General features: G+C 38.2%; 1 protein-coding gene across 1 annotated transcript; it reads left to right on the top strand.

Moving 5' to 3' along the window:
* The first annotated feature begins 794 nt into the window (after positions 1-794).
* gmps (guanine monophosphate synthase) lies at positions 795-27,067 on the top strand. The gene is made up of 16 exons (XM_078563810.1): positions 795-904; positions 9,443-9,621; positions 10,841-10,955; positions 11,471-11,568; positions 12,165-12,268; positions 15,666-15,859; positions 15,990-16,155; positions 17,537-17,688; positions 17,832-18,005; positions 19,192-19,297; positions 19,411-19,526; positions 22,682-22,807; positions 23,397-23,512; positions 23,668-23,798; positions 24,191-24,363; positions 24,972-27,067. Exons 1-16 carry the CDS (start codon positions 872-874, stop codon positions 25,071-25,073), a joined length of 2,085 nt encoding a protein of 694 aa, XP_078419936.1. The 5' UTR covers positions 795-871; the 3' UTR covers positions 25,074-27,067.
* The last annotated feature ends 604 nt before the right edge of the window (positions 27,068-27,671 follow it).

Raw genomic sequence — 27,671 nt, 5'->3', positions numbered from 1 at the left:
TTTGCTAGGGCTCCTTGATGCCACATTCAGTCAAATGCTGCCTTGATGTCAAGAGCAGTCACTCCCACCTCACCTAACCATAAACATGCATATAGTTATACTTCTTTGGAAGGGAGAAAGTATCTTTAAAAAGAAGGGGGGATTTCATAATATGACTCTATAATATTTTATTATTATGTTATATTAATATATATTATAATATATTATATATATTAATATTATATATTTTTATGTAACATTTTATAAGATGCCATCATTTGAGGGGAAGTGTGCCATGTGATTCAGCCTCAGTTTCACTTTGGTCTATTGACAGAACACAGTACACACAGTGCTGCTGCTGATGTCTCCAAGCTTTCCATCCATGGATATCTGTTCTCATGTGTGTAGTTTAAATAAATGAACCCACAACATGTTTACATAATCCCTTATGAGTGATTGGTGCCATTTATATCATGATAAAACATGACAATGCCTTCCTTTTCACCTCTCTAACTCTCACCTTATGTGGCTCATGAAATTCTGCTTTAAAATGTTCCTGTGATGCACCTTGAGATGTTTTATTATGCTAAAGACGCTATATAAATATAAGTTCTTCTTGTCCATAAATAGGAATATATGGTGCATAAACTGACGGACAAAAAACCCCTCGAGATTGTGAATTTGTTCGAGTCCAATACCATTCAACCTCGAATTGTTGCATTTGAGTTGTTGGCTGGCTATACTCAGTAGCCCCTCCTAGCGGCGGGGTGAGACTCTGTGCTGACTGGCCGGCCAGGGGGCGGGGCCGTACTGAGGGAGGGACTAGGCTGGGCTGGCGCGGGGCAGTGTGGGCGCGAAAGCGGGAGCTCGTGGCTGGGACGGGGCAGCGGCGATGGCGATGGCGTTGTGTAACGGTGACTCTAAGGTTAGTTTCTCTGAATGAGAAGCGGCATGGAGTTTCATGTCGGCCGACTCCGCAATATCCAGTGCGGGAGGAGGGGGCGGGCTAGCGAGTTATAACGCTGTGCTGTGAGGGAAGTCGAGGCTGCGGCCTGGTAATCCGGGCGCTCAGTTGTGTTTAGTTCGCTTCTTTTTCTGGGATGTTGACCCGGGGCCGGTGACGAGACCACGGGTGAAGGGAAGGGAGGGGAGAGGAGGGGAGGGGAAGGGAAGTAGGTGCTGTTTCCCGCCTGGTCTGTTTATTTTGGCAATGGCAGGTTGGAGAGTCAGGCTCTATGGGCCCGCTGTCTGGAGGGAGGGAGGGAATGGGAAGACCGACCCTCCGGCCGAGAGCTTCTGAAGTTGCACTCCCCCTGTCTTCAGTATGTTTGTTAGACTCTTAAAAAGTGAAGGAAAGCCTCTCGACAGTTCCTCGCTTTCAGGTCATCTGTCAAGCTGCACCTCGGCTGGGGGAGGCTTGTGTGGCAATCGGTTCATTTCTTATCTCTGATCATTAATATCAGAGATTGTAAAATGGCCATTGCCCATAGGAGCGTCCTGAAGAGAGCAACCGATCTTATTAAAATGGTCGAAGTAACATGAGTAAATCATTTTGCAACAGGACAAGTTTTTTTTTATAGGGACAAGCTTTAGAACAGTGCAGGAAAATGTTTTCTGCACACCTGTAAGTTTTTTGGAAAGCTATCTATTCTGGTTAGATATGCCATATAAATATACAGTTTTAAAATATTTGAAGATTTTGTCATTGTTGTTCAGAATCAGTGGATATTTTTTGTTAGAGGAATGATGCCTTGCCAGTACTTCAGTATTCTGTAAATTTCCTACATTTTGTGAATTTTGTTTCTTGCAACCCTACACTTGATCATTGTGTTTCAAGAGAAGTAGCACAGAGAAGAGCCCTAAGGCTGTACTCTAACAATATCATAGGATTTAGTTGTGAGGAAAATGGGATAAATTGGGCTTTTCAATCGATCAAGGAAGAAAGCTGGTACAGGTACATGATCAGCAAAGAAGCAGAACAAAGCTATAGATCCAAATTAACTGGCAACTATAGGAACATAAGAAATAGGAGCGGGAGAAGGCCATTTGGCCCCTCAAGCCTGCCCTGCCATTCAATAAGATCATGGCTGATCTGCCCAAGGCCTCAACGCCTCTTTTGTGCCAGCTCCTAGTAACCCTCAATTCCCCAATATTTCAAAAACCTATCTACCTCCTCTTTAAATACTTTCAGTGATCTAGCTTCCACAACTCTTTGGGGTAGAGAATTCCAGACATTCACAACCTTCTGGGAGAAGAAATTCCTTCGCATCTCAGTTTTAAATGAGTATCCCCTTATTCTGTAACTATGTCCCCTAGTTTGAGATTCCCCCACTAGTGGAAACATCTTCTCAACATCTACCTTGTCAAGATCCCTCAGAATCTTGCATGTTTCAGTAAGATCACCCCTCATTCTTCTAAACTCTAATGAATAAAGGCCTAACCTGTTTAGCCATTCTTGATAAGTCAACCCCTTCATCCCAATGATCAGCCTAGTGAATCTCTTTTGAACTGCCTCCATTGCCAGTATATCTTTCCTTAAACACGGGAACCAAAACTGTACACAGTGCTCCAGGTGCAGCCTCACCAACACCCTGTGCAGTTGTAACAAGACTTCCCTATTTTTAAACTCCAACTCCCGAGCAGTACAGGCCAAAATTCCATTTGCTGCCTTAATTACTAGCTGCACCTGCATGATAACTTTGTGTTTCATGCACAAGAACACCCAGATCCCTCTGTGCTGCACTTTTTTGGCATGTCTCTCCATTTAAATAATGGCCTGCCTTTTGATTTTTCCTACCAAAGTGCATGACCTCACACTTTCCTACATTAAACTCCCATCTGCCAAATTTTTGCCCGCTCACTCAACCGATCTATATCCCCTTGTGGTTCCTTATGTCCTCATCACAATGTGCCTTTCCACCTATTTTTGTATTGTCAGCAAATTTGGATACACTCTGCCCCCTCCTCCAAGTCATTAATATAGATAGTAAATAATTGTACCACAAGGACCAGTCCTAAGGCCTCTCCACTAGTTACGTCTTTCCAACCTGAAAAAGACCTATTAATCCCGACTCTGTCTTCTGTATGTTAACCAATCCTCAATCCACACTAATACATTACTCCCAATACCGTGAGACCCTATTTTGCACAATAACCTTTTATGTGGCACCTTATCGGATGCCTTCTGGAAATCCAAATACACTACATCTACTGGTTCCCCTTTATCAACTCTGCTTGTTATATCCTCAAAGAACTCTAGCAAATTTGTCAAACGTGATTTCCCTTTCACAAAACCATGTTGACTCTGATTGCGTTAAGCTTTTTTAAATGTCCTGCTATTTCTTCCTTAATAATGGACTCTAGCATTTTCCCAACTACAGATGTTAGGCTGATTGGCCTATGGTTTCCTGCTTTTTGTCTGTCTCCTTTCTTGAACAGGGACATCACATTAGTGAATAGCATTAATGAATTATAGAATCAATGCTAGTTAAGATTCTTCAGGTGGTAACTTCTAGCTTCCAAAATACGCACATGCAGTGAAATGCAGAAATCTGAAAGTTAGCATAGCGTTACCCTGTTGCTTCACAGACTAAACTCAAGAAACTATTGAAATCCATGAAAGGGTATGAACTTGCGGTAGTTACACACTAAAGACGCTGGAAGAAAGACTTGTCCATTTAGGTGTGAGTAAGTTTTTTAAACGATGTGATAAGTCATAATTAGTGCCAAACAACCTCTGACATTGAATTTAATGTTACAAATGTAGAATCTCATTCATTGCAGAATTTAATTATTGTCTTTTTAATCTACTTTTTCTGCCTTTTGTCTCTCGTAAATCCTATCCTCCTTTTCCCTTATTTGTTTTTTGTTGATGATTTGAATCTAATTTATACTTGGTTTGGACTTTGTGTCCTTGAGGATTCTACATTCTGGTTGATTGTGACAGCAAGTCTCTTCTCAAAGGCCTGTGAAAACTTTGCATGCAGTTGTCGGTGTATTGAGCCATTCTTTTACCACTGACGGCAAAATCCGGACCATACCATTTACAGCACAGAAACAAGACCAATGCATCGATGCCAATGTTTCTGCTCAGCACAAACCTCTTCCCGTATTTCTTCACCTAACCCTACCAGGATATCCTATTTCTTAATCGCTAGTGCTTAACTGGCTTCCCCTTTAATGTATCTGTGCTATATCCCTCAACTACTTTGTGTGGTAGTGTGTTTCACATTCACACTATTTGGGTAAAAAGTTTTTTCTGAATTCCCTTTTGGATTTACTATATTTATAACCTCTAGTCATTTCCACATCAAGCACCATAATCTGGAAAGACCTCTATCAGGTCACCCATCAGCCTTCTCTTTTCTAGAGAAAATCTTTTCAATCTTTCCTGATAGGTATAATTTCTCAATTCTGATTGTCATTCTTATAAACCTTTTTTTTTGCACCTTCGCCAAGCCTCTATTTTTTTATTTTTTTAATAATACTGAGACCAGAACTGTGCACATACTTCAAGCATGTTCTGATTGGGGTTCCTGATTTCAACAATCTCTTTCTTCTAAAAGAATAGAATTCAAAAATAGGGGATCTTGGCACTTACTATTGTTAGTGATTTGTGGATCCCTTTATCCTCTACCACATCATCCAAGCAGTATACAACTTTATTCTTACCAAAATACCACAATTACCTGCATTAAAATTATTTGCCATTAAATGCCCATTCTGCAAGCTTATTAATGTCTCCCTGAATGTTATCACATTATTCCTTGTAAGTATGACACCTCCCAATTTCATGTTACCTGCGCATTTTGAAATTGTACTTCCAATCCTTTTGTCTAAATTCTTAATGTAAATTATGAGCAACAGTGGTTGTAGCACAGTTCTTGTGGGAACACCACTTCCTACATTTTACCTATCTGACAAGTGGCTCTTAACTCCTATTCTCTCGTTTGTTGCTGGCTTGTGCTCTATTCTACTACTATGTGAAACTGGCTGTCTGAGGGTGATGGAGGTGAAAGGAACTTGGATTGGCACTTGTTAGAAATAAACTTGCAGGGCTAAGGGGATGGAGTGAGAGAGTGTGATGACTGGATTGCTCCTGAGAGAGCCAAAGTCATGGGCCAAATGGCCAACTCCAATGTTCTAATGGTTCCGTGTGCTCTGAATTGAGAGGCTATTTTATTGAAGGCTTTTTGAAAGTCCTAATAGATTGCATCTGCTAAATTACTCTTACCTACTCTTCTTCTGTTACTCATTTAAAGAATTCAATAAGGTTGGTCAAGGAAGGCCTTCTTGATTATTACATATTGGTTTTTTACACCTTTTCTATCATCCCCTGGACTTGTCCTATGTCCCTTTTTAAATAAAGGAATAGTATTACCAGTTCACCCATCCTCTGACACTATTCCCTCATTTAATAAATTTTTATGTAATAGTGCCTCTGGTATTTCTTCTGTAACTCACTTTAATATGTGAGGATGCAATCCATCTGATCCAGTGGCTTTATCCTTTGTTTGATCAGCTTATAAATTATTTCCCTAATTTCTGTCCTGAATGTCTGTCTTTTTTGATCTCTTCTAATATCATGCCTGCCTTTATAGTCTCCCTGATAAAAATGAGGCCATGTATCTATTCAATATTTCTACTGTTTTGCTGCTAGTATCTGAGTTTATTTTATACATATCTTAGTGGCTTTATCCCTATCCAGATTTGTCATTTATGCATCAGTAGAATACTATTTCTTTTTTGTATCTTCGATAATTTATTTATAAAGTTCCCTTTTGCTTTCTAAATATTTTTTAACCTCCTTCCTAAGCTCTTTGTATTTCCTTTTGTTATCATCCTTGTAGTCTTTATGTAGCTAGTGTATACCTTTTTTCTTTAGGTTTAGTTTGCCCCACACCTCTATTCAAATGCGGTGCTTCATTATAAACTAATTACCTCTGCCATTTAAGGTGGGCAGAGGCAATATTTTCACCCCTGTTTGGTGGCCTGTTTGTCTGTAAACAGTATGTGAAAGACTAATGGATGGATTTCAATGAAACCTGGTACACAGCGTATGGCTAAATGAAGAATTGGTTAGTTTTTGGTGAAGATAGGGATGAAGACCCTGGAATTTTTTAAAGGATCCATTAACATTGGGGATGGGGCAAATCGACTTTTTTTTACCTCTGCCACTGAAGGTAGGTAGAGGTAATGTTTCAATCCCTGTAGAGACTGCAACTTCTAAAAAGAAATTCAAACTTCCAGTTAATAGCTGAACAGATTTCACGTTTTAAGATGTTTGCTGTAACAAACAAACTCAAAGCACTATTGATTAAACACTATTTTTGTAGACAACTTATACTTCAAACTATAGATCAGAACTTTTAATGCAACTGAAGAAACTCACTATCAGGTATGCATTGCACTGTCCTTTAAGTAGACATTTAATTCTCCCAGAATCAGCCCACAATGATTCCTGGCTCTCAAGGATTTATTTCTGATCTTATCCTTTCCTAGTCTTTTAACTCCCGAGCTGTCTTTCATGGTGCAAGGTTTTCTAGTGACTTCCTTTAGCTAAAGCTAGGCAAATATTCCAGCCTTGCTTTAACTCCCCGTGAATTTATTCTCTCCAATCCTAGCGCGTGCTCCCACCTACGTTTCTGCACGATGGAGCATCTAGCTGTTCTCCTCTGGACTCAGGCAGACTAACTTGTCTGTGGTATTTTAAGAAAGTCTGCAACCCAATATCACAATGCCTTCCTTTGTACCCCTCCCATCTCAAAAGCCCATCACCATGACCATGCGAATCACATGGACCATGTATCCAGGTTGAGATGCTGATTAGCTATCCTTGAGACCCCAAACCTCTTTTACCTTGGAAGTAACTGGACAATTTAAAGCAAGACTGTTTACAACCTGACATTCTCAACATTTTCCTTGGACTTTGGAGACTCAGTCTATCCACTGTTAGCACTCAGGCTGCCATTGCCTCTCAAGTGTAGACACCTTGAATCTTCTTCCCAATAAAACAATCTTGGCCCTCTTTAATCTTTGGCAATCAAATGACCCAGGCTTGCAGTCGGGTAGACTTGAGAACAGGACACATGACCCCCTTCATTTTATCCTAAATTAAAGACGCAGTTGGAAACATAATCTTTTACGCCTCAGAATTGTAATAGTAATGTTTTCATCCTGTTTGTCTGTAAACAATATAGCTCAAAAATGAATGGACAGATTTTAATGAAACTTGGTACCCAGGATATTGCCCAAGGAAGAGCGGTTTTTGGCCAAGATGTGGATCTGTATCCAGATCCTGGAATATTTTTGGAAGGCTTCATCCATTAACATTGGGTGATAGGGTGAATTGACTTTTACTTGTAGAAAGCTATTGGGTTGTTTTATTTAGAATGTTGTGGATTGTTTCAGCTGCTGGGTGCAATTGTCACAGTTGTCAAAACAGAAGCAGGGTTTTCAGAGCAGATTGTTGATGTGGATTGGCCTGATGTCTCCTCCGTGAGATTGTGTCTCTTAAAGAAAGTTTTATTTTTCCAGCTTTGTATTTACAGAGCATCAACGAAGCAAGGAAAGGCCTCAAGGAAGAGCTGCATAATAGTAATAATGTTGAGTTAACAGTGTTGCAGCAGTATTCAATTTAGTGAGTGCTCTCTTCACTCATTTTGGATGTTTGAGGTCCTCAGCCTTTTGTATAAGATCAAAATAGATGTTCCGTGAGTCGTCGTTTACATTGTATAGCATCAGAGTATAATAGTATTTCCTTGAATCCTGCCTCTCCTGCTTGATTATGTAGTTTATCCTAAATGTGGGGCATAGAGTGACCTAGAAGTGTGCCATTATTCCATCTTCTGAAGTAAGAAATAACGTATGATCAAATTATATTGCATTAACTTGCATTACTACAGTCCTCAGGATGTTGCAAAACTTTACAAACGATAAGTTACTTTTTCTCTCTAGCATAATCAATGCTGTGTGAGTAAAAGTTAAAGTCAATTTGCGCATCTAATTTTGGTGATGGTTGTTGAGGAAGGAACTCCCTGTTCTTCAGATATTGCTTTGGGATACTTTCTGTCAATCTGAATTACCAGAGCAGGCAGGTTGGCTTAAGTTCAACATTTTAACAGATTAATGGCATCTCCGAAACAGTAACATGCCCTCAATACAGTGCTGGAATGTCACCCTCAAGTCCAAAAATAGATTGAACCCACATCCCAGGAGAATTGTGCGATTTATTATCAATTGAACCAAGCTGACACTTAAGGTGATGAGCAGAAATCCCACATGCCCCAAATGGTGGTTCGCTACAACTTGAGGTTAATTGTTAGATTTGGTCTGCGTTAATCTGTAAGCAGTAGGTTTTGACTCTTAGAGGCTGTACTCTAACCTTAGCTGTTAGATTTTTTTGAAGGGTGTTGGTGGTTTGGGGGGAACATGAGTTCAAAACATGTCTCAAAACTAAAAACTGATCAGAACATGGATGACAAACTTCAAAACCAATGAATTTTGCATTGATAATGTGCTGGATTGTACTGCTACTGGCTCCTGGCAAAATGAAGAAGAGAATTTGTGACCTGAAAGGAGGTGGCTATTGAAAATTTGATGGTGTAAGTATATATTGCCAACGTTTTTTTTCAGGTGTTATTTGGAGCAGACACTAACTTTATCTCCAAAATAGTTGTGCAAGAAATTACTTCTGAATGGCAAGTGTTTAGGGCAGGCTTTTTGAATGACGTGTCTTTATAAGCCTCAGTAAATTTTTGTCCTGACTTTACTAAGTGGTGTCATCAGTCAGGGGCTAATTTTAGCTTTGAAATGTTATCCTCAATGTTATTACATACAAGAAGGAGAACAGATTTTAGGTTTCTTTTTCAATGTTGTTGATAGGTGAGTTGAAGCAGCCTCCCTCATTCCCTTTCTGTTGGCACACTTTGGATCCTGAACTCAATCATTTGCTCTACAGTTAAGGAAAATAATTTTGATGCTATGACTGCTTTTGCCATCTAGTGTTGAATTTTTCACAGAATATTTTTCTAGAAGCTTTTTATGTAAATTAAGACTTTAGCATAAGTTTAATTTTGAACTTAAATTCTTGGGACGGCCAACATTTATTGACCATCCCTAAGTGCCCTTGAGCAGGTGGTGTAGGTACACCCACAGTGCTTTTCGGAGAGGGTGTTTGATTCTGCAGTTTGACAAAGTTTGTCTTTAAAGTTGCACAAGGTTGAGCTGATGTGTATTTTTTAGCTGTGTATTGTGCAATAGTGGTCTACCAGTCCCTAAAATTAAGCCTTGTTAAGGGACAGATATTTTAATACATCATATATTTCAGCTTGTATACTGGTGTTGTTTATTATCATGTGAATGAGATATGACATATGTCGCAACTTCTCAGAATTTGTTTTAAAATCAGATGTAAAAGTATTCTATGATCAGTTTTGTTCCACTCCCTCCCATTCCTGAATAGGAGACTGCTGGAGGAGACATCAAGGATGCCAGACACCAATATGAAGGGGCCCTCGTGATTCTTGATGCAGGAGCACAGTATGGAAAAGTGATTGACCGGCGTGTTAGAGAACTTCTTGTACAGTCAGAAATCCTGCCACTGGAGACACCTGCTTTTGCAATCAAAGAGAATGGTTTTCGGTACGAATCAGCTTTTGGTGCAGTTCAAGTGGATGTTTGTATTTATATATAAATATATGATGGATTCTCCTGCCACTTTTGAAATACATATTCAAAAAGTTTGGAATATGATTATAAAAATACTTTATTATTAAAATTAAAACTTTCAAATATTTCACTCCAACCCACTGGAGTGCTCAACAGGGATACATAATGGCATTCATCTGTTCTTGGTTGTGAGACACCTTGTAATGAAATCCTATTGAAATTAACTGGGGTTGAAGCTCTCTGTCTCCATGTTCATGGGGTATGTTCATTATTTGGGGCGCCTGATCCAAATGCCTTCAAGTTACAGTCTTAAAATTTCATGCACATGTGTTGTTCATATTCATTTAGTAGTCTTAGGTAATAAGATGGAAAATACCAACAAGGTTAGAAAAGATGACTAGAACATAAAAAATAGGAGTAGGTGTAAATTTGGTATGTGATTGTTGAAATGACTGTTTTCACAAGTGTGAGATACCACATGGAAGAGGTAACTTCACACCTTCAGAGCTTTAATAACTTCCCATGTGGTATGTTAGTTTTAGTACTCTGGTTGATTTATAGCATTCATATCTATTTCTATTTGCGTATTTCTTTACAATTAGTTTATTTTTTTATCACTCAAGTCCTAATCTTGTGATTGGGATAGCTGAATGGGAAAAGTGCCTTGAGTCTGTCATTTTCATGGAGTTGAAGTGCAATGCATATTAGCAATTTCTTCAGTCATTTTACTTTTAAACTCTAGTCTGAAAATTCTCCTAATTATGATATTGATACTGCTTTTATGAAAACCAAAGAGGCACTAACTTTGTAACTATCGACACTTTCTATTAAGCAGTTTTTCTGCTTATTCTATTTTGCACACTCACTGTTCCATCCCTTGTATTAAATTCCAATTCTTTTGGAAATCTCCTTTTTACTTTCTAATTTCTTACTTTTTAAAATAATAAACCACTTAATATTGCTCTGAAGAAAAATCGTGCTGACTTGAAACGTTAACTCTGTTTCTCTCTCCACGGACACTGTCAGACCTGCTGAGTTTTTCCAGCATTTTCTGTTTTTATATCACTTAATATTGCATTAAGTTTTTCTTTCTTTCATGGTAGAATTTGATTGCCAGCTTACCATATTGCAATTATTACATTCCTACAGATATGCAAGTGACTTGTTCTTAAATACTGTTCCTGTCTTACAGTGCTATTATCATATCAGGGGGGCCAAGTTCTGTTTATGCAGAAGATGCTCCATGGTTTGATCCAGCAATATTTACAATTGGCAAACCTGTTCTTGGAATCTGCTACGGAATGCAGGTACTGTGCACAAATTCAGATCATTAACGTAGGTTTTTGGTAAAGACTAAGGCTAATTTCATTCCAAGTGGTGAATCTTTGGAATTCTCTACCCCAAGGGGCTGTGGAGGCTCTGTGTATATTGAAGACTGAGATTGATATCTTTCTAGGTATTAAAGATATCAAGGGATATGGGGATAGTGTGGGAAAATGGCATGAGGTAGAAGATAAGCAGTGATCAATTAGAATGGTGGAGCAGGCTGGAGGGGGCCAAATGGCCTATTCTTCCTCTTTCCTATGCCCCTAAAGAATTGCACTTTTATCTGCACCTTTTATTTATCAGGGGTACTACGGTGGCATAATTTTACTTAAAATTGTTTTTGTTGAGTTATGTACAGTGCCTTTTTGATGTAAAGTGTGGTTTTCATCCATTGCCTTGGGTATATTATCTGTTCAACAGTAAACTAGAATTTTAAGTTTAATGTAGGGGAAAATTGAAGCATTACATGCAAACCAATTTTTATTTAAATTCACAGATGATGAATAAAGTTTTTGGAGGTACAGTGCACAGAAAGAATGTGAGAGAGGATGGCCTCTTTACAGTAAATGTGGATAATAGCTGTTCACTGTTCAGGTACTGGTGCCTTATTTTAAATCCGATGTATTCGCAATTTTTTGTCCTTGAGAGAAGTGAGCGAGTGGATGAATCTTCCTGACCAGGGATGCCAATATATGTGCTTAATGCACCATCTAGTTTCTACAGTCCATACATTTTTATGCTATACTAATTAAATCTATTTTGAAAGGAAGGCTAGAGATGTACAACTTGAAAAGTTTCATACCATGTTTCTTGCATTAAATTCTCACCCCCAGCTCTTTCTCCCCCACCCCCAAAATTGGAACTTGTTTTGAATCTTTATTGGAGCAGTTTTGTACTAGTAGGCACTTCTAGATCTGACTGTCCCCCAAGTACCCAGAAAGAATGCTAAATTATGCTGTCAACTATTATTTAACTAATGCTTTTGTGACTAAATTGCATACTTTTTCTTCATTTCCCCTCTTTCTCAGCCCTAAAGAGAAAATGAAAATTATTTCCAACGGAACTAGCAATTTCTTGTTGGCTTTAGTTAAATGTCATTAATAAACATAATCCTCTTCCTCTTGTACAATTCCCATGTTTTATTATTGTTTATTCTTCTATATTGGTTTCTGACATTTCTGCTCCATTAGAGGTCTACAGAAAGATGAGGTTGTCCTGCTCACTCACGGTGACAGTGTGGACAAGGTGGCAGAGGGATTCAAAGTCGTTGCACAGTCTGGAAACATTGCAGCAGGTATATTTAGCAATGAATAGTTTGTGAATCCAGGTTTGACCTTGTTTGTGTATGTTTTGAATGTAGTGTGACACACATTGTTTTTCAACTGGGAAGTCAGCAATTTATCCATGCTGTGATTATGATCAGTACTACTATCACAGTGATTTTTCTTGTGTGTATGGTGATTTTTATATAGCAGTATCCAATTGTTAATGAATTTTCTCAGCTGAGACACTGGATCAGCGTCGAGAGCCACAAAGGAATCCCGATGCGCACAATGCATTCTGGAGCTCTTGTAGTTGTCTTGGTGGACCAGCTCCCTTCTGACAGGGGATACCTGAAATGATGGGCCTCCACTTATGGTAGAAAATATATGGTAAAACTGGGAATATCTCCTGTGAGGTAGGAGACCTTTAAACTATTTTCTTCAGAATAACATCATAGAAAGGAAGGCATTATTTTATGCTTCCTCCTCCCTTGGTTCTACTCCACGTTTTAAAGCTATTTCCCAGTATATTGATCTTCTAAAATATGGTGGAGGGAGGAATGAGAAAACTATTCGTTTTGTAAAAGCTTTCTGCTACCTGATCAAGCTCTGTAGTTCACTCTGCTTTCTGTTAGATTATTGGTTTAATAAGTGTGCAGTACAATTAAATCAAATTATTGTTTCCAGACATTTTTACGAACATACAAACAAGGAGCACGAATAGGCCATTCAGCTCCTCAAGCCTACTTCACCATTTAATAAGATCATGGCTGATCTGATAGTGACCTGAAATCTGCATCCCACCTACCCCCGATAACCTGTCACCTCCTTGCTTACCAAGAATCCATCCACCTCTGCCTTAAAAATATTCAAAGACTCTGCTTCCACCACCTTTTCAGGAAGAGAATTCCAAAGACTTATGACCCTCTGAGTGAGAATATTTCACCTCATCTCTGTCTTAAATGGGGTAACCCCTTATTTTTAAACAGTGACACCTAGTTCTAGATTTTCCCACAAGAGGAAACATCCTCATCACATCCTGTCAAGATCCCTCAGGGTCTTGTATGTTTCAATCAAGTTACCTCTTACTCTTCTAAACGCCAGCGGATGCAAGCCTAGCCTGTCCAACCTTTCCTCATAAGACAACCTGCCTATTCCAAATCTTCTCTGAACTGCTCCCAATGCATTTACATCTTTCCTTAAATAAGGTGATCAATACTGTGCTCAATACACCAAATGTGGTCTTGCTAGTGCCCTGTACAACTGAAGCATAACCTCCCTACTTTTGTATTCAATTCCCCTCGCAATAAATGATAACATTTTATTAGCTTTCCGAATTACTTGCTGTACTTGCATACTAGCCTTTTGTGATTCATGTATTAGGACACCCAGATCTTTCTGCACCTCAGAGTTCTGCAATCTCTCACCAATTAGATAATATGCCTCTCTTTCATTCTTCCTGGCAAAATGGACAATTTCACATTTTCTCACTATAAGACGTAAGAGCAGGAGGCCATTTGGCCCATCGCATCTGCTCCACCATTTAATGAGATCATGGCTGATCTGATTATCCTCAACTCCGCTTTCCTGCCTTTTCCCCATAACCCTTAATTCCCTTAGTGATTGAAAATCTGTCTATCTCCACATTGAATGTACTTAACGACCCAGCTTCTACAGCCCTCTGCGGTAAAGAATTCCACAGATTAACTACCCTCTGAGAGAAGAAATTCCTCCTCATCTCTGTTTTAAATGGGCGACCCCTTACTCTGAGATCATGCCCTCTGGTCCTAGACTCCTCTACAAGGGGAAACAACCTCTCAGCATCTATCCTGTCAAGCCCCTTAAGAATCTTATGTTTTAATAAGGCCGCCTCTCATTCTTCTAAACTCCAATGAGTTAAGGCCCAACCTACTCACCTCCCCTCATGAGAAAATTTCTCCATACCCAGAATCAACCTAGTGAACCTTCTCTGGACTTCCTCCAATTCCAGTATATCTTTCCTTAAATAAGGCTACCAAAACTGTTCACATTATTCTAGGTGTAGTATAACTAGTGCCTTGAATGGTTTTAGCAAGACTTCCCTATTTTTATACTCCATTCCTTTTGAAATAAAGGCCAACATTCCATTTGCCTTCCGTATTACCTGTTGAACTTGTATGTTAGCTTTTTGGGATTCGTGCACAAGGACGCCCACGTTATACTCCATTTGCCAGATCTTTGCCCACTCACTTAACCTATCTATATCTTTTTATAGCCTCCTAATGTCCTTTTCACAACTTAATTTCCTACCTGTTTTTGTGTCATCAGCAAATTTGGCAACCATCCCTTCATCCAAGTAGTTTATATAAATTGTAAACAGTTTAGGTCCCGGCACTGATCCCTGTGGCACACTACTCGTTACATCTTGCTAACCTGAAAAAGACCCATTTATGCCTACTCTCTGCTTCCTTTTAGCCAGCCAATTTTCTATCCATGCCAATATGTTACCCCCATACCATGAGCTTTCATTTTCTGCAATGACATTTGATTTGACACTTTATCAAATGCCTTCTGGAAGCCTAAGTGCAGTACATCCACTGGTTCCCTTTTATCCACAGCATGTTACCTCCTCAAAGAACTCTTAAGTTGGTTAAACACGATTTCCCTTGCACAAAACCGTGTTGATTCTGTCTGATGTCTTGAGCTTATTCAAGTGCCCTGCTATAATTTCTTTAACAATAGCTTCTAACATTTTGCCTACAACAGTTCCTTTAAAGGGATTTTGCATTGCAGATTGAGGTAATTAACTGACCTACCTATATTCGATAAAGGAATACCTAAATTTACAGCGCAATCTATTTATCCCTTCCATAGTGGAATGTATATTTGTTTGTAGACAGTGAGATGTAATTGCCTATAATAAAGTAGTAAAATTCATAGTAGTAAGAAACTGCTTTCTGTGAGGGCAGGTGCTGTACAACAATGTGATTGTTCTGCACAAGAGGGGAAAATGAGAGGGGATTTGGTGCTGTGCAGACCAGGATTGGCAAAGCCCATTGTGTGAACTACAGTGAGATTTTTTTTCGATTTTAAAATATATTCCGCACATTGTGCCAGGGCTGGCCTTCGGGTGTTCCACTCTGAAACTGGCAGTAAGGAGTTGTGTGCAATTTACTGGTCAAGTGATTCCCCACAAAGACACAGTTGAGATAGCTTAAAATTGTGGAAACTGGCTGGTGCAAACTTGTTTCTATCATTGGATTAATTCTGTGGTTGATGTATATTGTAAGGCTCCTCCTTTTAAGGGACATACTTTTAATTTCCATAAACTAAATATTTCAAACAAGTGAGAATGTTTACTGCCTATTTTAGAAGCGATTCATACTTGATCTTGTGCAAAAGAGTACTTTAAAAATGTGTATGTTAATTTTCTGTTTGAACCGTGTGCAGCAATAGCAAATGAATCCAAGAAACTCTACGGGGTTCAGTTCCACCCAGAAGTAGATTTGACGGAGCATGGCAAAGACATTTTGAAGAATTTCTTGTTTGATATAGCCGGTTGTAGCGGGACATTCACAGTCCAGAGCAGAGAAGTAGAATGTATCAGAGAGATACAAAAGAAAGTAGGACATTCCAAAGTTTTGGTAAGCTTTATTAATCTTTTTAAATTTCTACAATAGTGAAAAAACTATTTTTCATGGCATTGCGCACATTTCGTTTAATAACCTGGATTTCACAGTGTAGAAATTGTACCTGTTGTCACTTGATCCATAGGTATTACTGAGTGGTGGAGTAGATTCTACAGTGTGCACAGCTTTGTTGAATAAGGCTTTGAACCAAGATCAAGTAATAGCCGTTCACATAGACAATGGTTTCATGCGGAAAAAAGAGAGTCAGACTGTTGAGGAAGCCTTGAAGAAACTTGGTATTAAAGTTAAAGGTAAAAATACAAAAAAATTCTAACTGGTTTTAATGATCAATAGTACTATAAAACCCAATGTGGAAGTGTTCCTATCGCGAACATTGACAGACCTATGTACAGCACATGGATGGTGAAGCATATGGCACAAATTTAGAAAGGACATTAAAGCCACAGAGTGTACAGTATAGATTCACCAGGGTGATAACCGGGAAAGGAAATTATCATTGTGGTAAACTTGAAACGCTGGGGCTATTTCCACTGGAGCAGTGAAGGCTAAGAGGAGATATAATGATTTAAAATTATGAAAGGCGCTGGTAAAGTGAATAGGAAAAGACTGGCCAGAGAAGTGAAAGCCCATGGGATTCAAGGGGAAAGTGGCAAGTTGGATCCAAAATTGGATCAGTGGCTGGAAGTAAAGGGTATTGATCAGTCAGTATTTATCTGACCATTTCCATTAAAGGGATATGCAGGGCTCAGTGCTGGGCACCTTGCGGTCCATGGTATATATCAGTGCATTAGACTTAAATGTATGAGGCGTAATTGCTAAGTTTGCAGATGGTGGAAAAATTGGCGCTGTGATTAATCGTGAGGAGGAAAACTGCAGCAGGAAGATTCCAATGAACAGGCCAAGGAGGCAGGAAAGTGACAGCCCAGACAATTGTGAGGTAATGCATTTCGGAAAGGCATGCAAGGCAAGGGAAGACGATAAACCGTAGTCCTAAGAAGTGTAGAGGAACAGAGGGCCCTTGCAGTGCATGTCCATCGACTCTTTAAGGTAGCAGGTGGTCTAGGTTGTTAGGAAGGCATATTGGATAGCTCTTGGCTGGCACAGATATGGGGGCCGAATGGCCGCCTCTTGTGTAAATTTCTATGATTCTGTGACCAACATCCAAGTTAAAAGTTGAGAATCCAATCTTTTATTGGCAAGGTGGAAAGGAAGAGAAATAAAATTGGTAGCAAAAATGTTCCATACTTAGTTGGTTTGCATACAGCCAATTGACGTGTGTAGTAAGCTTTTCTAACACTTGCAGAATTTTGTAGAATTCCCCAGTATTGCCATTTTTTACGTTCAGGATCTGGATTTTTTTTTTGCCAAATTCAAAATGAAAATTATTCCAATGTATTCTGTAAGTATCTGTAATGTGCTACTTGTGTATGCCACTCACCACAGTATCCTGAATTCCAATTTGGCTGACTTGCTATTAATAAAGTTCTTGCCAATCATTACAAGAAGCACAAGACTGATACAGCCCTTTTAGGGCAAATTGTTATGTCTATATACATGATTATGTACCCTAACCATTGTGATATTCAGTTTTAAGTTGCATTTGAAGATTAGAACTTAGTTACTGTTTTCTTCCTGCAAGTCATTACTGTAACTTTCTTTTAAAATTTTCAGTGGTTAATGCAGCACATGCATTTTACAATGGTACAACAACTCTACCAATTTCAGAAGAAGACAGAACCCCTAGAAAGAGAATAAGTAAGACCCTAAATATGACGACAAACCCCGAAGAGAAAAGAAAAATAATAGGGGATACGTTTGTGAAGGTACTTTCTGAATTAACTTTGTAGCACTAACCAAATTAATTTTGACGTTGTGGTACAATGCTCAAATGTTTTACTTGAGCATATTTTGAAGTGCTGTGAAAGATGAAAAGCGTAAATGTTTCTCTTGGTTCTTTTTATTCTAGATTGCAAATGAGGTCATTGGGGAAATGAATTTAAAGCCTGAAGAAGTATATCTTGCTCAAGGTACTTTGAGGCCAGATTTAATCGAAAGTGCATCAAGAGAGGCAAGTGGGAAAGCAGATGTCATCAAAACTCATCATAATGATACTGAACTGATAAGAAAATTGAGGGAAGAGGTCAGTGATGAATTTTATCAGCTTTGTTTCTTGCCTAACAGTTTAGCAAACTAATCACTGAAAGTTGTAGTGTGATTAATATAAAAGTAGAGACATTTGACCAAAGTAAATTAATTGATTTGCTAATATTTTTCCAAGGTTCCTCTAACAATTTGGTTCACAGGTATGAGCTTATTTTGCAGCCTCAGTTGATCCATTTATCTGTAATAATAAGCAGTAATCTGTCTATTAGTAACTGTGTGTATGCAGTTGCTTGCAGTTTCTTCATGAAGTTAAAATATCTGTTTTAGTTTCATAATTCTTCAGATAGGAAGTATATTTTATAGTTATGTTTGGTATAGTTAAGTTTGAATGAATACAGGAAGTCATCACTTAAAGTGGTGGTTGTGTTCCTGAAAATCATTGCTTTAAGTGAAGAATGATTCCTATGGAAACCAGTGTTAAAGCCAGTGTTAGGTCCTGAGGATGATTTTTGCCCAGAAAACTCAATGTAAAAATTGAAACACTGTACCATACATGTGCAGCGCTGTGCATTCCTAGCTGAAATAACTTTCAAAATAAAATAAATCACTGAATATAACAGAAATACTATGTAAATTTAAACACAGGTACTGTATAGTACAGTACAGAGCAGCACCCCTGTACAGCAAAGAATTCCTTTAAAAACAAAGTCCACAGCAGTTCCTCAGGTTTGTACTGTACAAACAGCAAAGAAATTTGAAAAACAAAGTTTACAGTACAGCGGAGAATTCTTTCAAAAAAAAAGTCCACAGAGTTCCTCAACTAGTACAGGGTACAGTTTTTAAAAAAAAAAAGGTTTCAAAATGAAGTTTACTGAGGTTGGAGGGCGGAGGGGGGGGGGGGGTGCGGTTGCGTGCCTGAAAATGCAGCAAAAAACCCGATGTTCCTTAAATATGTAGTACAGCCAAAATGGCACCAACACAATCACAAGCCAGACTACTCAGAATTACTGGGCCAGGTCGCATGATTGCGCCATCGTGGGGGGGAGGGGGGAGCGTGTGGTACCATCATCCCACTGCTCGCAACCGTTAAAACAGGGGACACGGCACTTTAAATGGAACACAGACATAAAAAATAAAGCCCTTTAATACAAAACCACTTTAAAGGGGGGACATTTTTAAAACAGGGACTCCCTGTATATAACTATGTATCTTTGGTTCTGCAGGGTAAAGTGATTGAGCCACTAAAAGACTTTCACAAGGATGAAGTGAGAGCATTAGGCAGAGAGCTGGGTCTTCCTGAAGATATTGTTTTGAGACACCCATTCCCAGGTAAACTGAACACGCAATCCTGCCTTCATTAAAGTAGAACTCATTCCTTTTTGTAGTCTCTCTTGTATGTATCATAAGTAATTTCTGGTTTATGTGGAATTTTTTTTTTAAAGGCCCTGGTCTTGCAATTAGAATAATCTGTGCTGATGAGCCTTACATTTGCAAAGACTTTGCAGAAACCAACAATATTCTGAAAATAGTAGCTGATTTCTCGGCAAGTGTGAAAAAGGTAAGTTTATGGGCAGAATTTTTCCCCAGTCAGGGGGGAAGTTGATGGGCGGGCATGTTTGGGCGCACTTCCAATCAGCGCGGCACCATTTTACATGGGTGGGCCAATTAAGGCCTGCCCAGCGTGACGCCCGCAGGGAAGCATTACGTGCTCTCCTGTGCGGGTGGGGGGGGAATGCCTAAAATCGAGAATGCGCTCTTTCGCGCATGCGCATGAAAGAGCACACTCATCTCCCTGAGGTTAAGTGCTGCCTCAGGGAGATCGGCTCTCCTTTCAACAATATTAAAAATAGAAGAAAAAAATTCCCCTACTTGTTCCCCCCATGTCACATGAGTTGGGACAGGTTCATAATTTCCAAAACAACTTTATTAAAATTTTTAAAACCCTTCATGAAACCTCATCCTGCCGATGGATGAGGTTTCATGTTTTTTCTAGGTGCCGCCGGGGCTCCTGGCCTGCCCGCCAACCTTAAGGTTGGACGGGCAGATATTTTAATTGCTTAATTGATCCTGTCAATGGCCTCAATTGGCCATTGACAGGTCGGCGGGCATGCAGCTGATTTTGCTGCACTCCCGCCTTCCTGAAAGTTTAAATCAGGCGCGGTGACGTTGGGAGTTTCCCCCGACGTCACCGCGTGTTATTTTACGTGTCGGCGAGCGGGCCGCACCCCCGCTCGCCGACGGTAAAATCCTGCCCTATGTTTTTGCACACTACAATTATTAGTAGAAGCTTTGTTCATGAATTCAGAGATCATTTGCCATTTTAATTTTTTAATAAGAGCAACGTAAGTCATATGCAATACAATACTGCTCAATAAATGAGAATCATCTATATGAAGCATCTTTCAAACTTTTCTAGGATGACCCCATGCAAATGATGACTCACCTTGTCCTAACTTCTAAAGGGCAAAAATTTGCTGCAAAGGTGACATTGACAACAAATGCCATACTTTGACCAAAGCTAAAAGCAAAATACTGTAGATGGCTGCAAATCTGAAATAAAAACAGAAAATGCTGGTAAAACTCAGCAGGTCTGACAGCATCTGTGGAGAGAGAAATGGAGTTAACGTTTCCAGTCCGTATGGAGTTTTACAGCATTTTCTGTTTTCATCACTATACTTTTGTGCCACCCAACCCTCCCCCCCCCACCCGTCCCGCCGATCCTCCAGTGACAGACTTGCACCACACATGGATTAGAATGCGCCATAATGAGCACAGCAGCAAATCGAGAGCAGTCAGTGTCTCATGAACACACAAGGGCTCGTAGCAGAATGGACCGTGTCAATTAATGTTCTCAAAAGTGCATAACAAAAGTGCATAACAAAAAGGGAAAAAGGTTTCCCTTTTTCATATTTTAGAAATTGGTGTAAATGGAGTTAGATTTTTATTCTGTAACTCTTTCTCATTGTTTCTTATCGGGACAGTGTGAAAGGGCATCAGTCTACAAAGGCTGCTTAATGATCTTACACAACCTGGTGTCTGGTCAATTTAATTTCTGACAGTCTTGTCAGTAAGTAGCTTGTTGATTTATTTACAACAAAGCATTAGGATTAAAGTAAGGCTGGTTCGATAGACTAAAGACTGAAGTTGTTATTTCCTTGCATACTAAAAATATTGCAGTGCAGACCCATGACCGTAAAGTAATAAGATTGTTTCAGATTAGCTGCATTTGATTCTAACTCTCCTCCATTTTAAACATATAAAATTTTATCTGGTGGGAACTTCACTTAAACTGTGTCAAAACCTGCTGAGCATATGAATACTTAAGTCCTTCAGTGCCATTCTACAATAGTCTAAATGGTGATGTTAATTCAGTGAACTCAACCTCACCATTGACTTTAATGAGGGGGCAACGGACTGGAGTTGCATGATGATTACATTTTCTTTATCAGAGGGTCTCTTTTGGCACAGTGTGTAAGTCCCAAGAAATTATGAAATGGTCTACATAATGCCGTGAGTCACCACAGCACAATTCCTTGGCGTATGGAACAGATTACAGATGCATTACTACTGTGACACGAGTTTTCGGCAAGTTAAAGCCCAAAATCAGCAACCCAAAGAGAAACATTGCATACTAACTTTTTTGTAATTATAACATAAATTGCTAATAATTCAACAATACAAAATTCTGATAAACTGTTAAAAAATCTTTGTGCTCTTGTTGGGTTGAAGGGCTGTTTCAGAAGCAGCCATATTAATGCTAATTTGGATGGCAGTATCATATAAACATTTAAATGACTCATTAGTCCATCACAACTTTGCGAGATTTAATACACTTTGGGAGGACTAATGTTGAAAAACAGTATTCTAAAATTGGTGCAATTTTGTTGAAATGTGAATGAGCAGGTTCCAGCTGCACAAATCCTTAAATGTGGCAGGGCAAGTTGATAAGGTAATTTAAGAAGCATATGGGTAACTTGGATTTATAAAAGCAGAGATATAATGTTTGGTTAGGCCCCAGTTGGAGTATTGTGGATGATTCTGGGTAGCACACTTCAGGAAAGATGTAATGGGCTTTGAAAAGACACCAGTGAGTTTACAAGGATGTTACCAGGGACTTCAGTTATGAGGAAGGGTTGGAGAAAATTAGGACTGTTAACCTTGTCTGTTCCAAGGAGAATGTGATCAATTGAAGGCTTTCAAGATAGATTTTGGTAGCGGAGATAAGAGGAAAAACTATTCCCTCTGGTGAGTGGGTCACTAACTAGAGTCCATAGATTTAAAATCATTGGCAAAAGATCTAAAAGGGAGATGAGAAGAAATATTTTCTGAGTGGTCAGGCTCTGAAATGCTCTACCTGAAAAGATGGGCACTGATTCCATTAATAATTTTAATAAGGAGTTGTTCAGATACTTGAGACTGACAAATTTTTGGGGTTATGGGCAAAAAAACAGGGATGTGGGACCAAGTCCGACTGCTCTTTCAAAGATCCAGCACAGACTGAAGAGCCACCTCCTGTGCGGTAGAATCCTATAATTATGAAAAGCAAATACATTTTCTTTTTTCACATTAACTCTGACATAGGATTATTGAAATGTCTTAACAATGTGTTGATGGTACATAAAAGTATTTATGCTAGCTTTCAGCAAAGGGTGTGTTTATATAAATATACGACTCTAAAGACCTTGGCAGTCACGGTATTATGTTCTTGTACAGCCACACACTTTACTGCAGAGGGTCAAGTCCTGTACAAGTGATGAAGAACAGGAAAAATTGATGCAAATTACAAGCCTGCATTCACTCACTGCTTTTCTGATGCCAATTAAAACTGTTGGAGTACAGGTCAGTAATACATTTTAAGAAATAGGTAAATCATTACAGTAACTGTTAAACTTGATATAGTTTGTAACATGCCTCTAAATGGTATTTTTATAAAATTGAATTGTTTCAACAGATTATGTTGTCTGGAAATGGAAATGCATTGGTGTAAATTATTCAATTTAATGCAGTTAGCATTTTTAAAATTATCCAGAATATACTATTTTTAAATATGTCATAGTACTTGGAAAACTCTAACTTCTTCCACGGTGGGTTAGGTAATTTATCGGCTGCTCCATGAAAAGTAAGATACATATGCATGTCGGTTGGCATTTGTTGACTGTTACTATGCCTGTAATGTGTGAGTATATATTCTACTGAATTGGTGGTATCACCATATTATTACCATGTTATTGCCATGACCAACGTCCACTGTTGTCTACATTTTGGTCATTATTAATTTCTATTTTTTTCAGGAAATATGAGCTGTCGTATTTATATACTTTAGATTTATTGAACTATAGGATAGTGTATTTTCCTCAGTTGAACCTAGAGTGTATTTTAAGAATAAAATTTGTGTTAATTTTCCGAAATTATATTTTTTGTCTTGAAGGGTGACTGTAGGTCGTATAGTTATGTTTGTGGCTTAACTAGTAAGGATCCACCGCATTGGGATTCCCTCATATTCCTAGCCAGACTTATTCCACGAATGTGTCATAATATTAACAGGTTTGTTCGTTTTTATATTGTGTTTTTAAGCTATTTTAAGAGTAAATATGAAGGGAAGATTAGATGATACTTTTTGTGTATGATATGAACAGGCTTTTTACTGTTGCAGGCTATTGTAAATTTGGTCTGTATTAATAGAAATGTTTGTGTTTCAGAGTTGTGTATATTTTTGGACCACAGATCCGAGAACCCATAACAGATGTTACGCCAACTTTTCTAACAACAGGAGTGCTTAGCACACTCCGGCAGGCTGACTTTGAGGCACACAACATCCTTAGAGAGTCTGGTAGGAATACAGTTAAGCATTCTTGAGAAATTCATAAGTGGGATAAGATTGTGCTCTCATCTTGGAAACTTTTTCATTAATAACCTGCAGTAATGCAAACATCTTTTGCTCAGACTTGGTTGATCTGAACTTTCTTAGTAGATGCACACTTCCATCCCCTGCCTTAACGCATTGGTATATCAATCTGTTGCTCCACAGAATTGCCTTTTTTTAATTCAGATTTTTAGGTTTTTCCAGATAAAGAAGTTTTCATAATCATTTGGGTTTCAGCCTCCCAGCCAGAAAGTAGAAGTTAACACAATCTGTGATTACTTGACTTAAACATAAATGCAGTTCTAGCTCTGCATTAACATTCTTCAGTAAGTGGTAGTTGTGTGTGTGTTCCCTTATAGGTTACTCTGGGAAAATCAGTCAGATGCCAGTTATTTTAACACCATTGCATTTCGACCGTGACCCACTCCAGAAGCAGCCATCTTGTCAGAGATCTGTGGTCATTCGAACCTTCATTACAAGTGATTTCATGACAGGCATCCCAGCAACTCCTGGCAATCACATTCCTGAAGAGGTGAGATTTGAATCTTGTAGTTCTTGGAAAATATAGTATATCTCCCCAACAAATTTAGAGGATGTTTTCTAGCATTGATGCAGAAGTGTATTATTAAATAAAAATAATTTCTGTGGTTAGTTTCAATACTAGCCAAAGTAGGGTGCAGGTATGTACATAAAGTGCATTTTATTTAATTTTTTTTCTGGTTTTATCTCTGCTAAAGTTTCAGACTGCTAGACTAAAACTCTGTAGATTTGTTCCTTCCGAAATGATCATTCTTCAAGTGCGACAGTGTGTGTCAGAAGGCTATTCAAACATGCAGGGCATCACAAATGAGCATGATTGTGTTTGTGTCCTATACCCACAGCCAAGGAGTTTCCAATAGTTGTGATCAGTACCGGGATTATTGATTCACTAATTCTATTTTCTTCCTCTATCCTGCCCTAGTTTAGCACAGGGAACAGTTAAGCATTTCAGCTAATGTCCTGACAAATCATCAGCTCAGACCTAGGTTATTTATGACTTAGCATTACAGCGCACTAGCCCATTGTAGATGTTTACAGAATTTTTAAATGCACATTAAAAGTAGTAAGTATTAATCGGAACTGTTTTTCTTGTAATGTCAGGTTATTTTAAAAATGGTGAGAGAAATCAAGAAGATACCTGGAATTTCCCGTGTCATGTATGACTTGACCTCAAAGCCACCTGGAACCACGGAATGGGAGTGAACAAAACATAATTTTTATTTCTGTGAAAACATTCCCAATATTAACAGTACAGTGGAAGTGTGACTGGAGCTGCTACTTTGCACCTTTTTTGTCATCCCCCCCCTGCCCATCCCCCCCACCCCTAAAGCCTAGCGTGTAATTCACTATTTGGCAAGGACACATTTCATGGGCTAAGGATATGTACGGGTAAATGGATTCAGCATCAGATTGTCCTGGTAAAATTGTGAAGCTTTTGCCAATGTATTTTGATGTCCTTTATAGTTCAGTTTATCTGGTGTTTTGTACATCCTAAGACACAGTTCATTTACAGTACATTTACTAAGCCATTGCCAGTCTGTCATTGTAAAACTCAATTATTGATGTGACCAATTTTTTTTTTAAAAAACAGATCTGTTATAAACATTTTGCCAAATGGATAGGTTGTATTGAACTGTATTGACAAGTTTAGATGTATTCCAGTATATTTAAAGTTTCTTGACAGTTTGTAATTGCGTTGTTCTAAATGAACAAATTACCAGCAGTTTGGCTCTGTTTATCACTATAATCTTGGAAACTGTAAGAAATGGTTGGAAGGAAAGCAGTTGTGATTTTCATGGCCTATAGAACTTTCATCAAAGGATTTTATTTTTGCCAAAAATCCTGATCGTATACATGTTTTTGGATGGATATTAACAGCCAACTGTGTACTGTACATATTTCCTAATTTGTGTGTGAACCAAAATTTTATTTCAAGGATAAGAGGACTAGGGTTTTCCAAAGGCAGCATTTTTAATGTATCATTTGATAATTTTGTATATCTATTTTATTAACTGACTACCATAATTTCATTCTGTGAAATATTTTCACTTTGGTACTGTACTTACCGAGATATCAGTTTATCAACATAATATGTATGGTTATTGTTATTTGTTGCCTTAATTTGATAACCTCTATATCCCACATGTTCAGAAATGTAAATTATAATTGTAAACTTTGTCAAATTAATAAATTGATAAGACCGACCACAAGTTCTGAAATTTCCATGCAGGAGTAACTTTGTCAGTGGTACAGCATTAAGGCTTTTAGTTTTGAGTTTACTGCAAAAACATTCATGAAAATCTAGTCTGGCAGAATTTAATTTTTAATTTTTTTTTCAAAAATCCAACTAGTCACAATTAGTTGTTGCAGGATAAAGAACCCAGTCCAGCTAATTTAATGCTTGTATGTCTAATTTATCCAAATTTAAATGCTAAATACAGTAAAGTTTGTGAATGATAGAAACAAAAATTTCAGCAAAGATGCAGACTCCTAGGTAGATTACCATTGCCAGTTCCACCATTTTGGAATTGGAGTTCCAAACAACTATAAATGCATTATGCGTCTGACGCAGCAGTTAATACATTTTATTCGTAATATCATGATTTATAGCATTGCTGAAAAAGAAGTTATTCAGCCAAAAAGGCCTTGAATGAAATTTTTGGAACATAGTTTTCCTTTATATAAGAGCAAATAAATGCCTAAATCACACATTAGTATGGCATATTTTTTTCTGGTAAAATAAAGCCCCTCGTTTACAATTTATATATGGCACAAAATAAGAGAATTTTATTTTCAAGCTATATGTTACTAACGTTGAGGAAAATATGACTTGAAATACATGAACCTTACCATTTAATAACTGCTGACCAGTGAGTTCATTCTGCGATCTCTATCTTAAATTATTAAATGGAACAAACTGCCACCTTTTCAGGAAGCATGGTAGGCATAAAACAGGAAAATAAGTATTTTCGAAATACCAGTGAAAGACGTATCAGTTTAATTTCCTTCTCACAGCCTTGCTGGTAATGAGTCTTGATAAACATGCAAATCACTTAAGTGACTTAAGCTAGTGTATAAATATATACATAGGTACTGCTGTAAATTATTTTTTTTAGTAATTCAACTTATTGCATGCATATTTCCTATCTACAGATTCTGTTTATTGTTGAGCCTCAATAAAGCATAGTATTAAATCACTTATGACTTTTCATTTAAAAACTGCAGCTTACACAATGTAAGATATATTGGAATGTTAGATATGTGATTTCAGCTCTTAACTGCTTGCATCTTTAGGGAATTACTGTTGCCCAAGGTCAGTCTTTTTAACTTTTCTGTTGAAGCAGAAATAAATCTTAATATAGAAATAAAATTATAAATTTAGGGAAATCTCTGCTGTTTTCACTTGTTCTTTCATCTATACCTCAAATATAACTTTATATTTATGTCCTCTACTCTTCTTCCATGTCCAGTGTTTAAATAAGTTTCTTATCTCAGTTTCTTCCAGTTCCTTACACATGCAAATAATGGCATCCTTGCACCTATTTGGTTGCCGTTCTTTGAATTAAATTTGAGCGAATGATCAAATACCACAAGGCATGAAAAACACTAGGTGAAAATTGACACAGCTGAGAATGGAACAATTAAGAAATAGGAACCAATTAGATAAATTTTTGATCAACCCCCTAAGGACATGGTACTAAGGTTTATAGCTTGAGAAACATGCTAAAAGAAATACGTAATTTACACCGTAAATTTCAAATTTTTTTCTTTGAATTCCCTAACATATCTCCCATTCATTCA

Source organism: Cetorhinus maximus, chromosome 19 (genome assembly GCF_964194155.1).
Source record: "Cetorhinus maximus chromosome 19, sCetMax3.hap1.1, whole genome shotgun sequence".
NCBI classification, from domain to species: domain Eukaryota; kingdom Metazoa; phylum Chordata; class Chondrichthyes; order Lamniformes; family Cetorhinidae; genus Cetorhinus; species Cetorhinus maximus.
The sequence above is the reverse complement of the archived record's forward strand: the minus strand, read 5'-3'. Positions and strand labels throughout refer to the sequence as shown.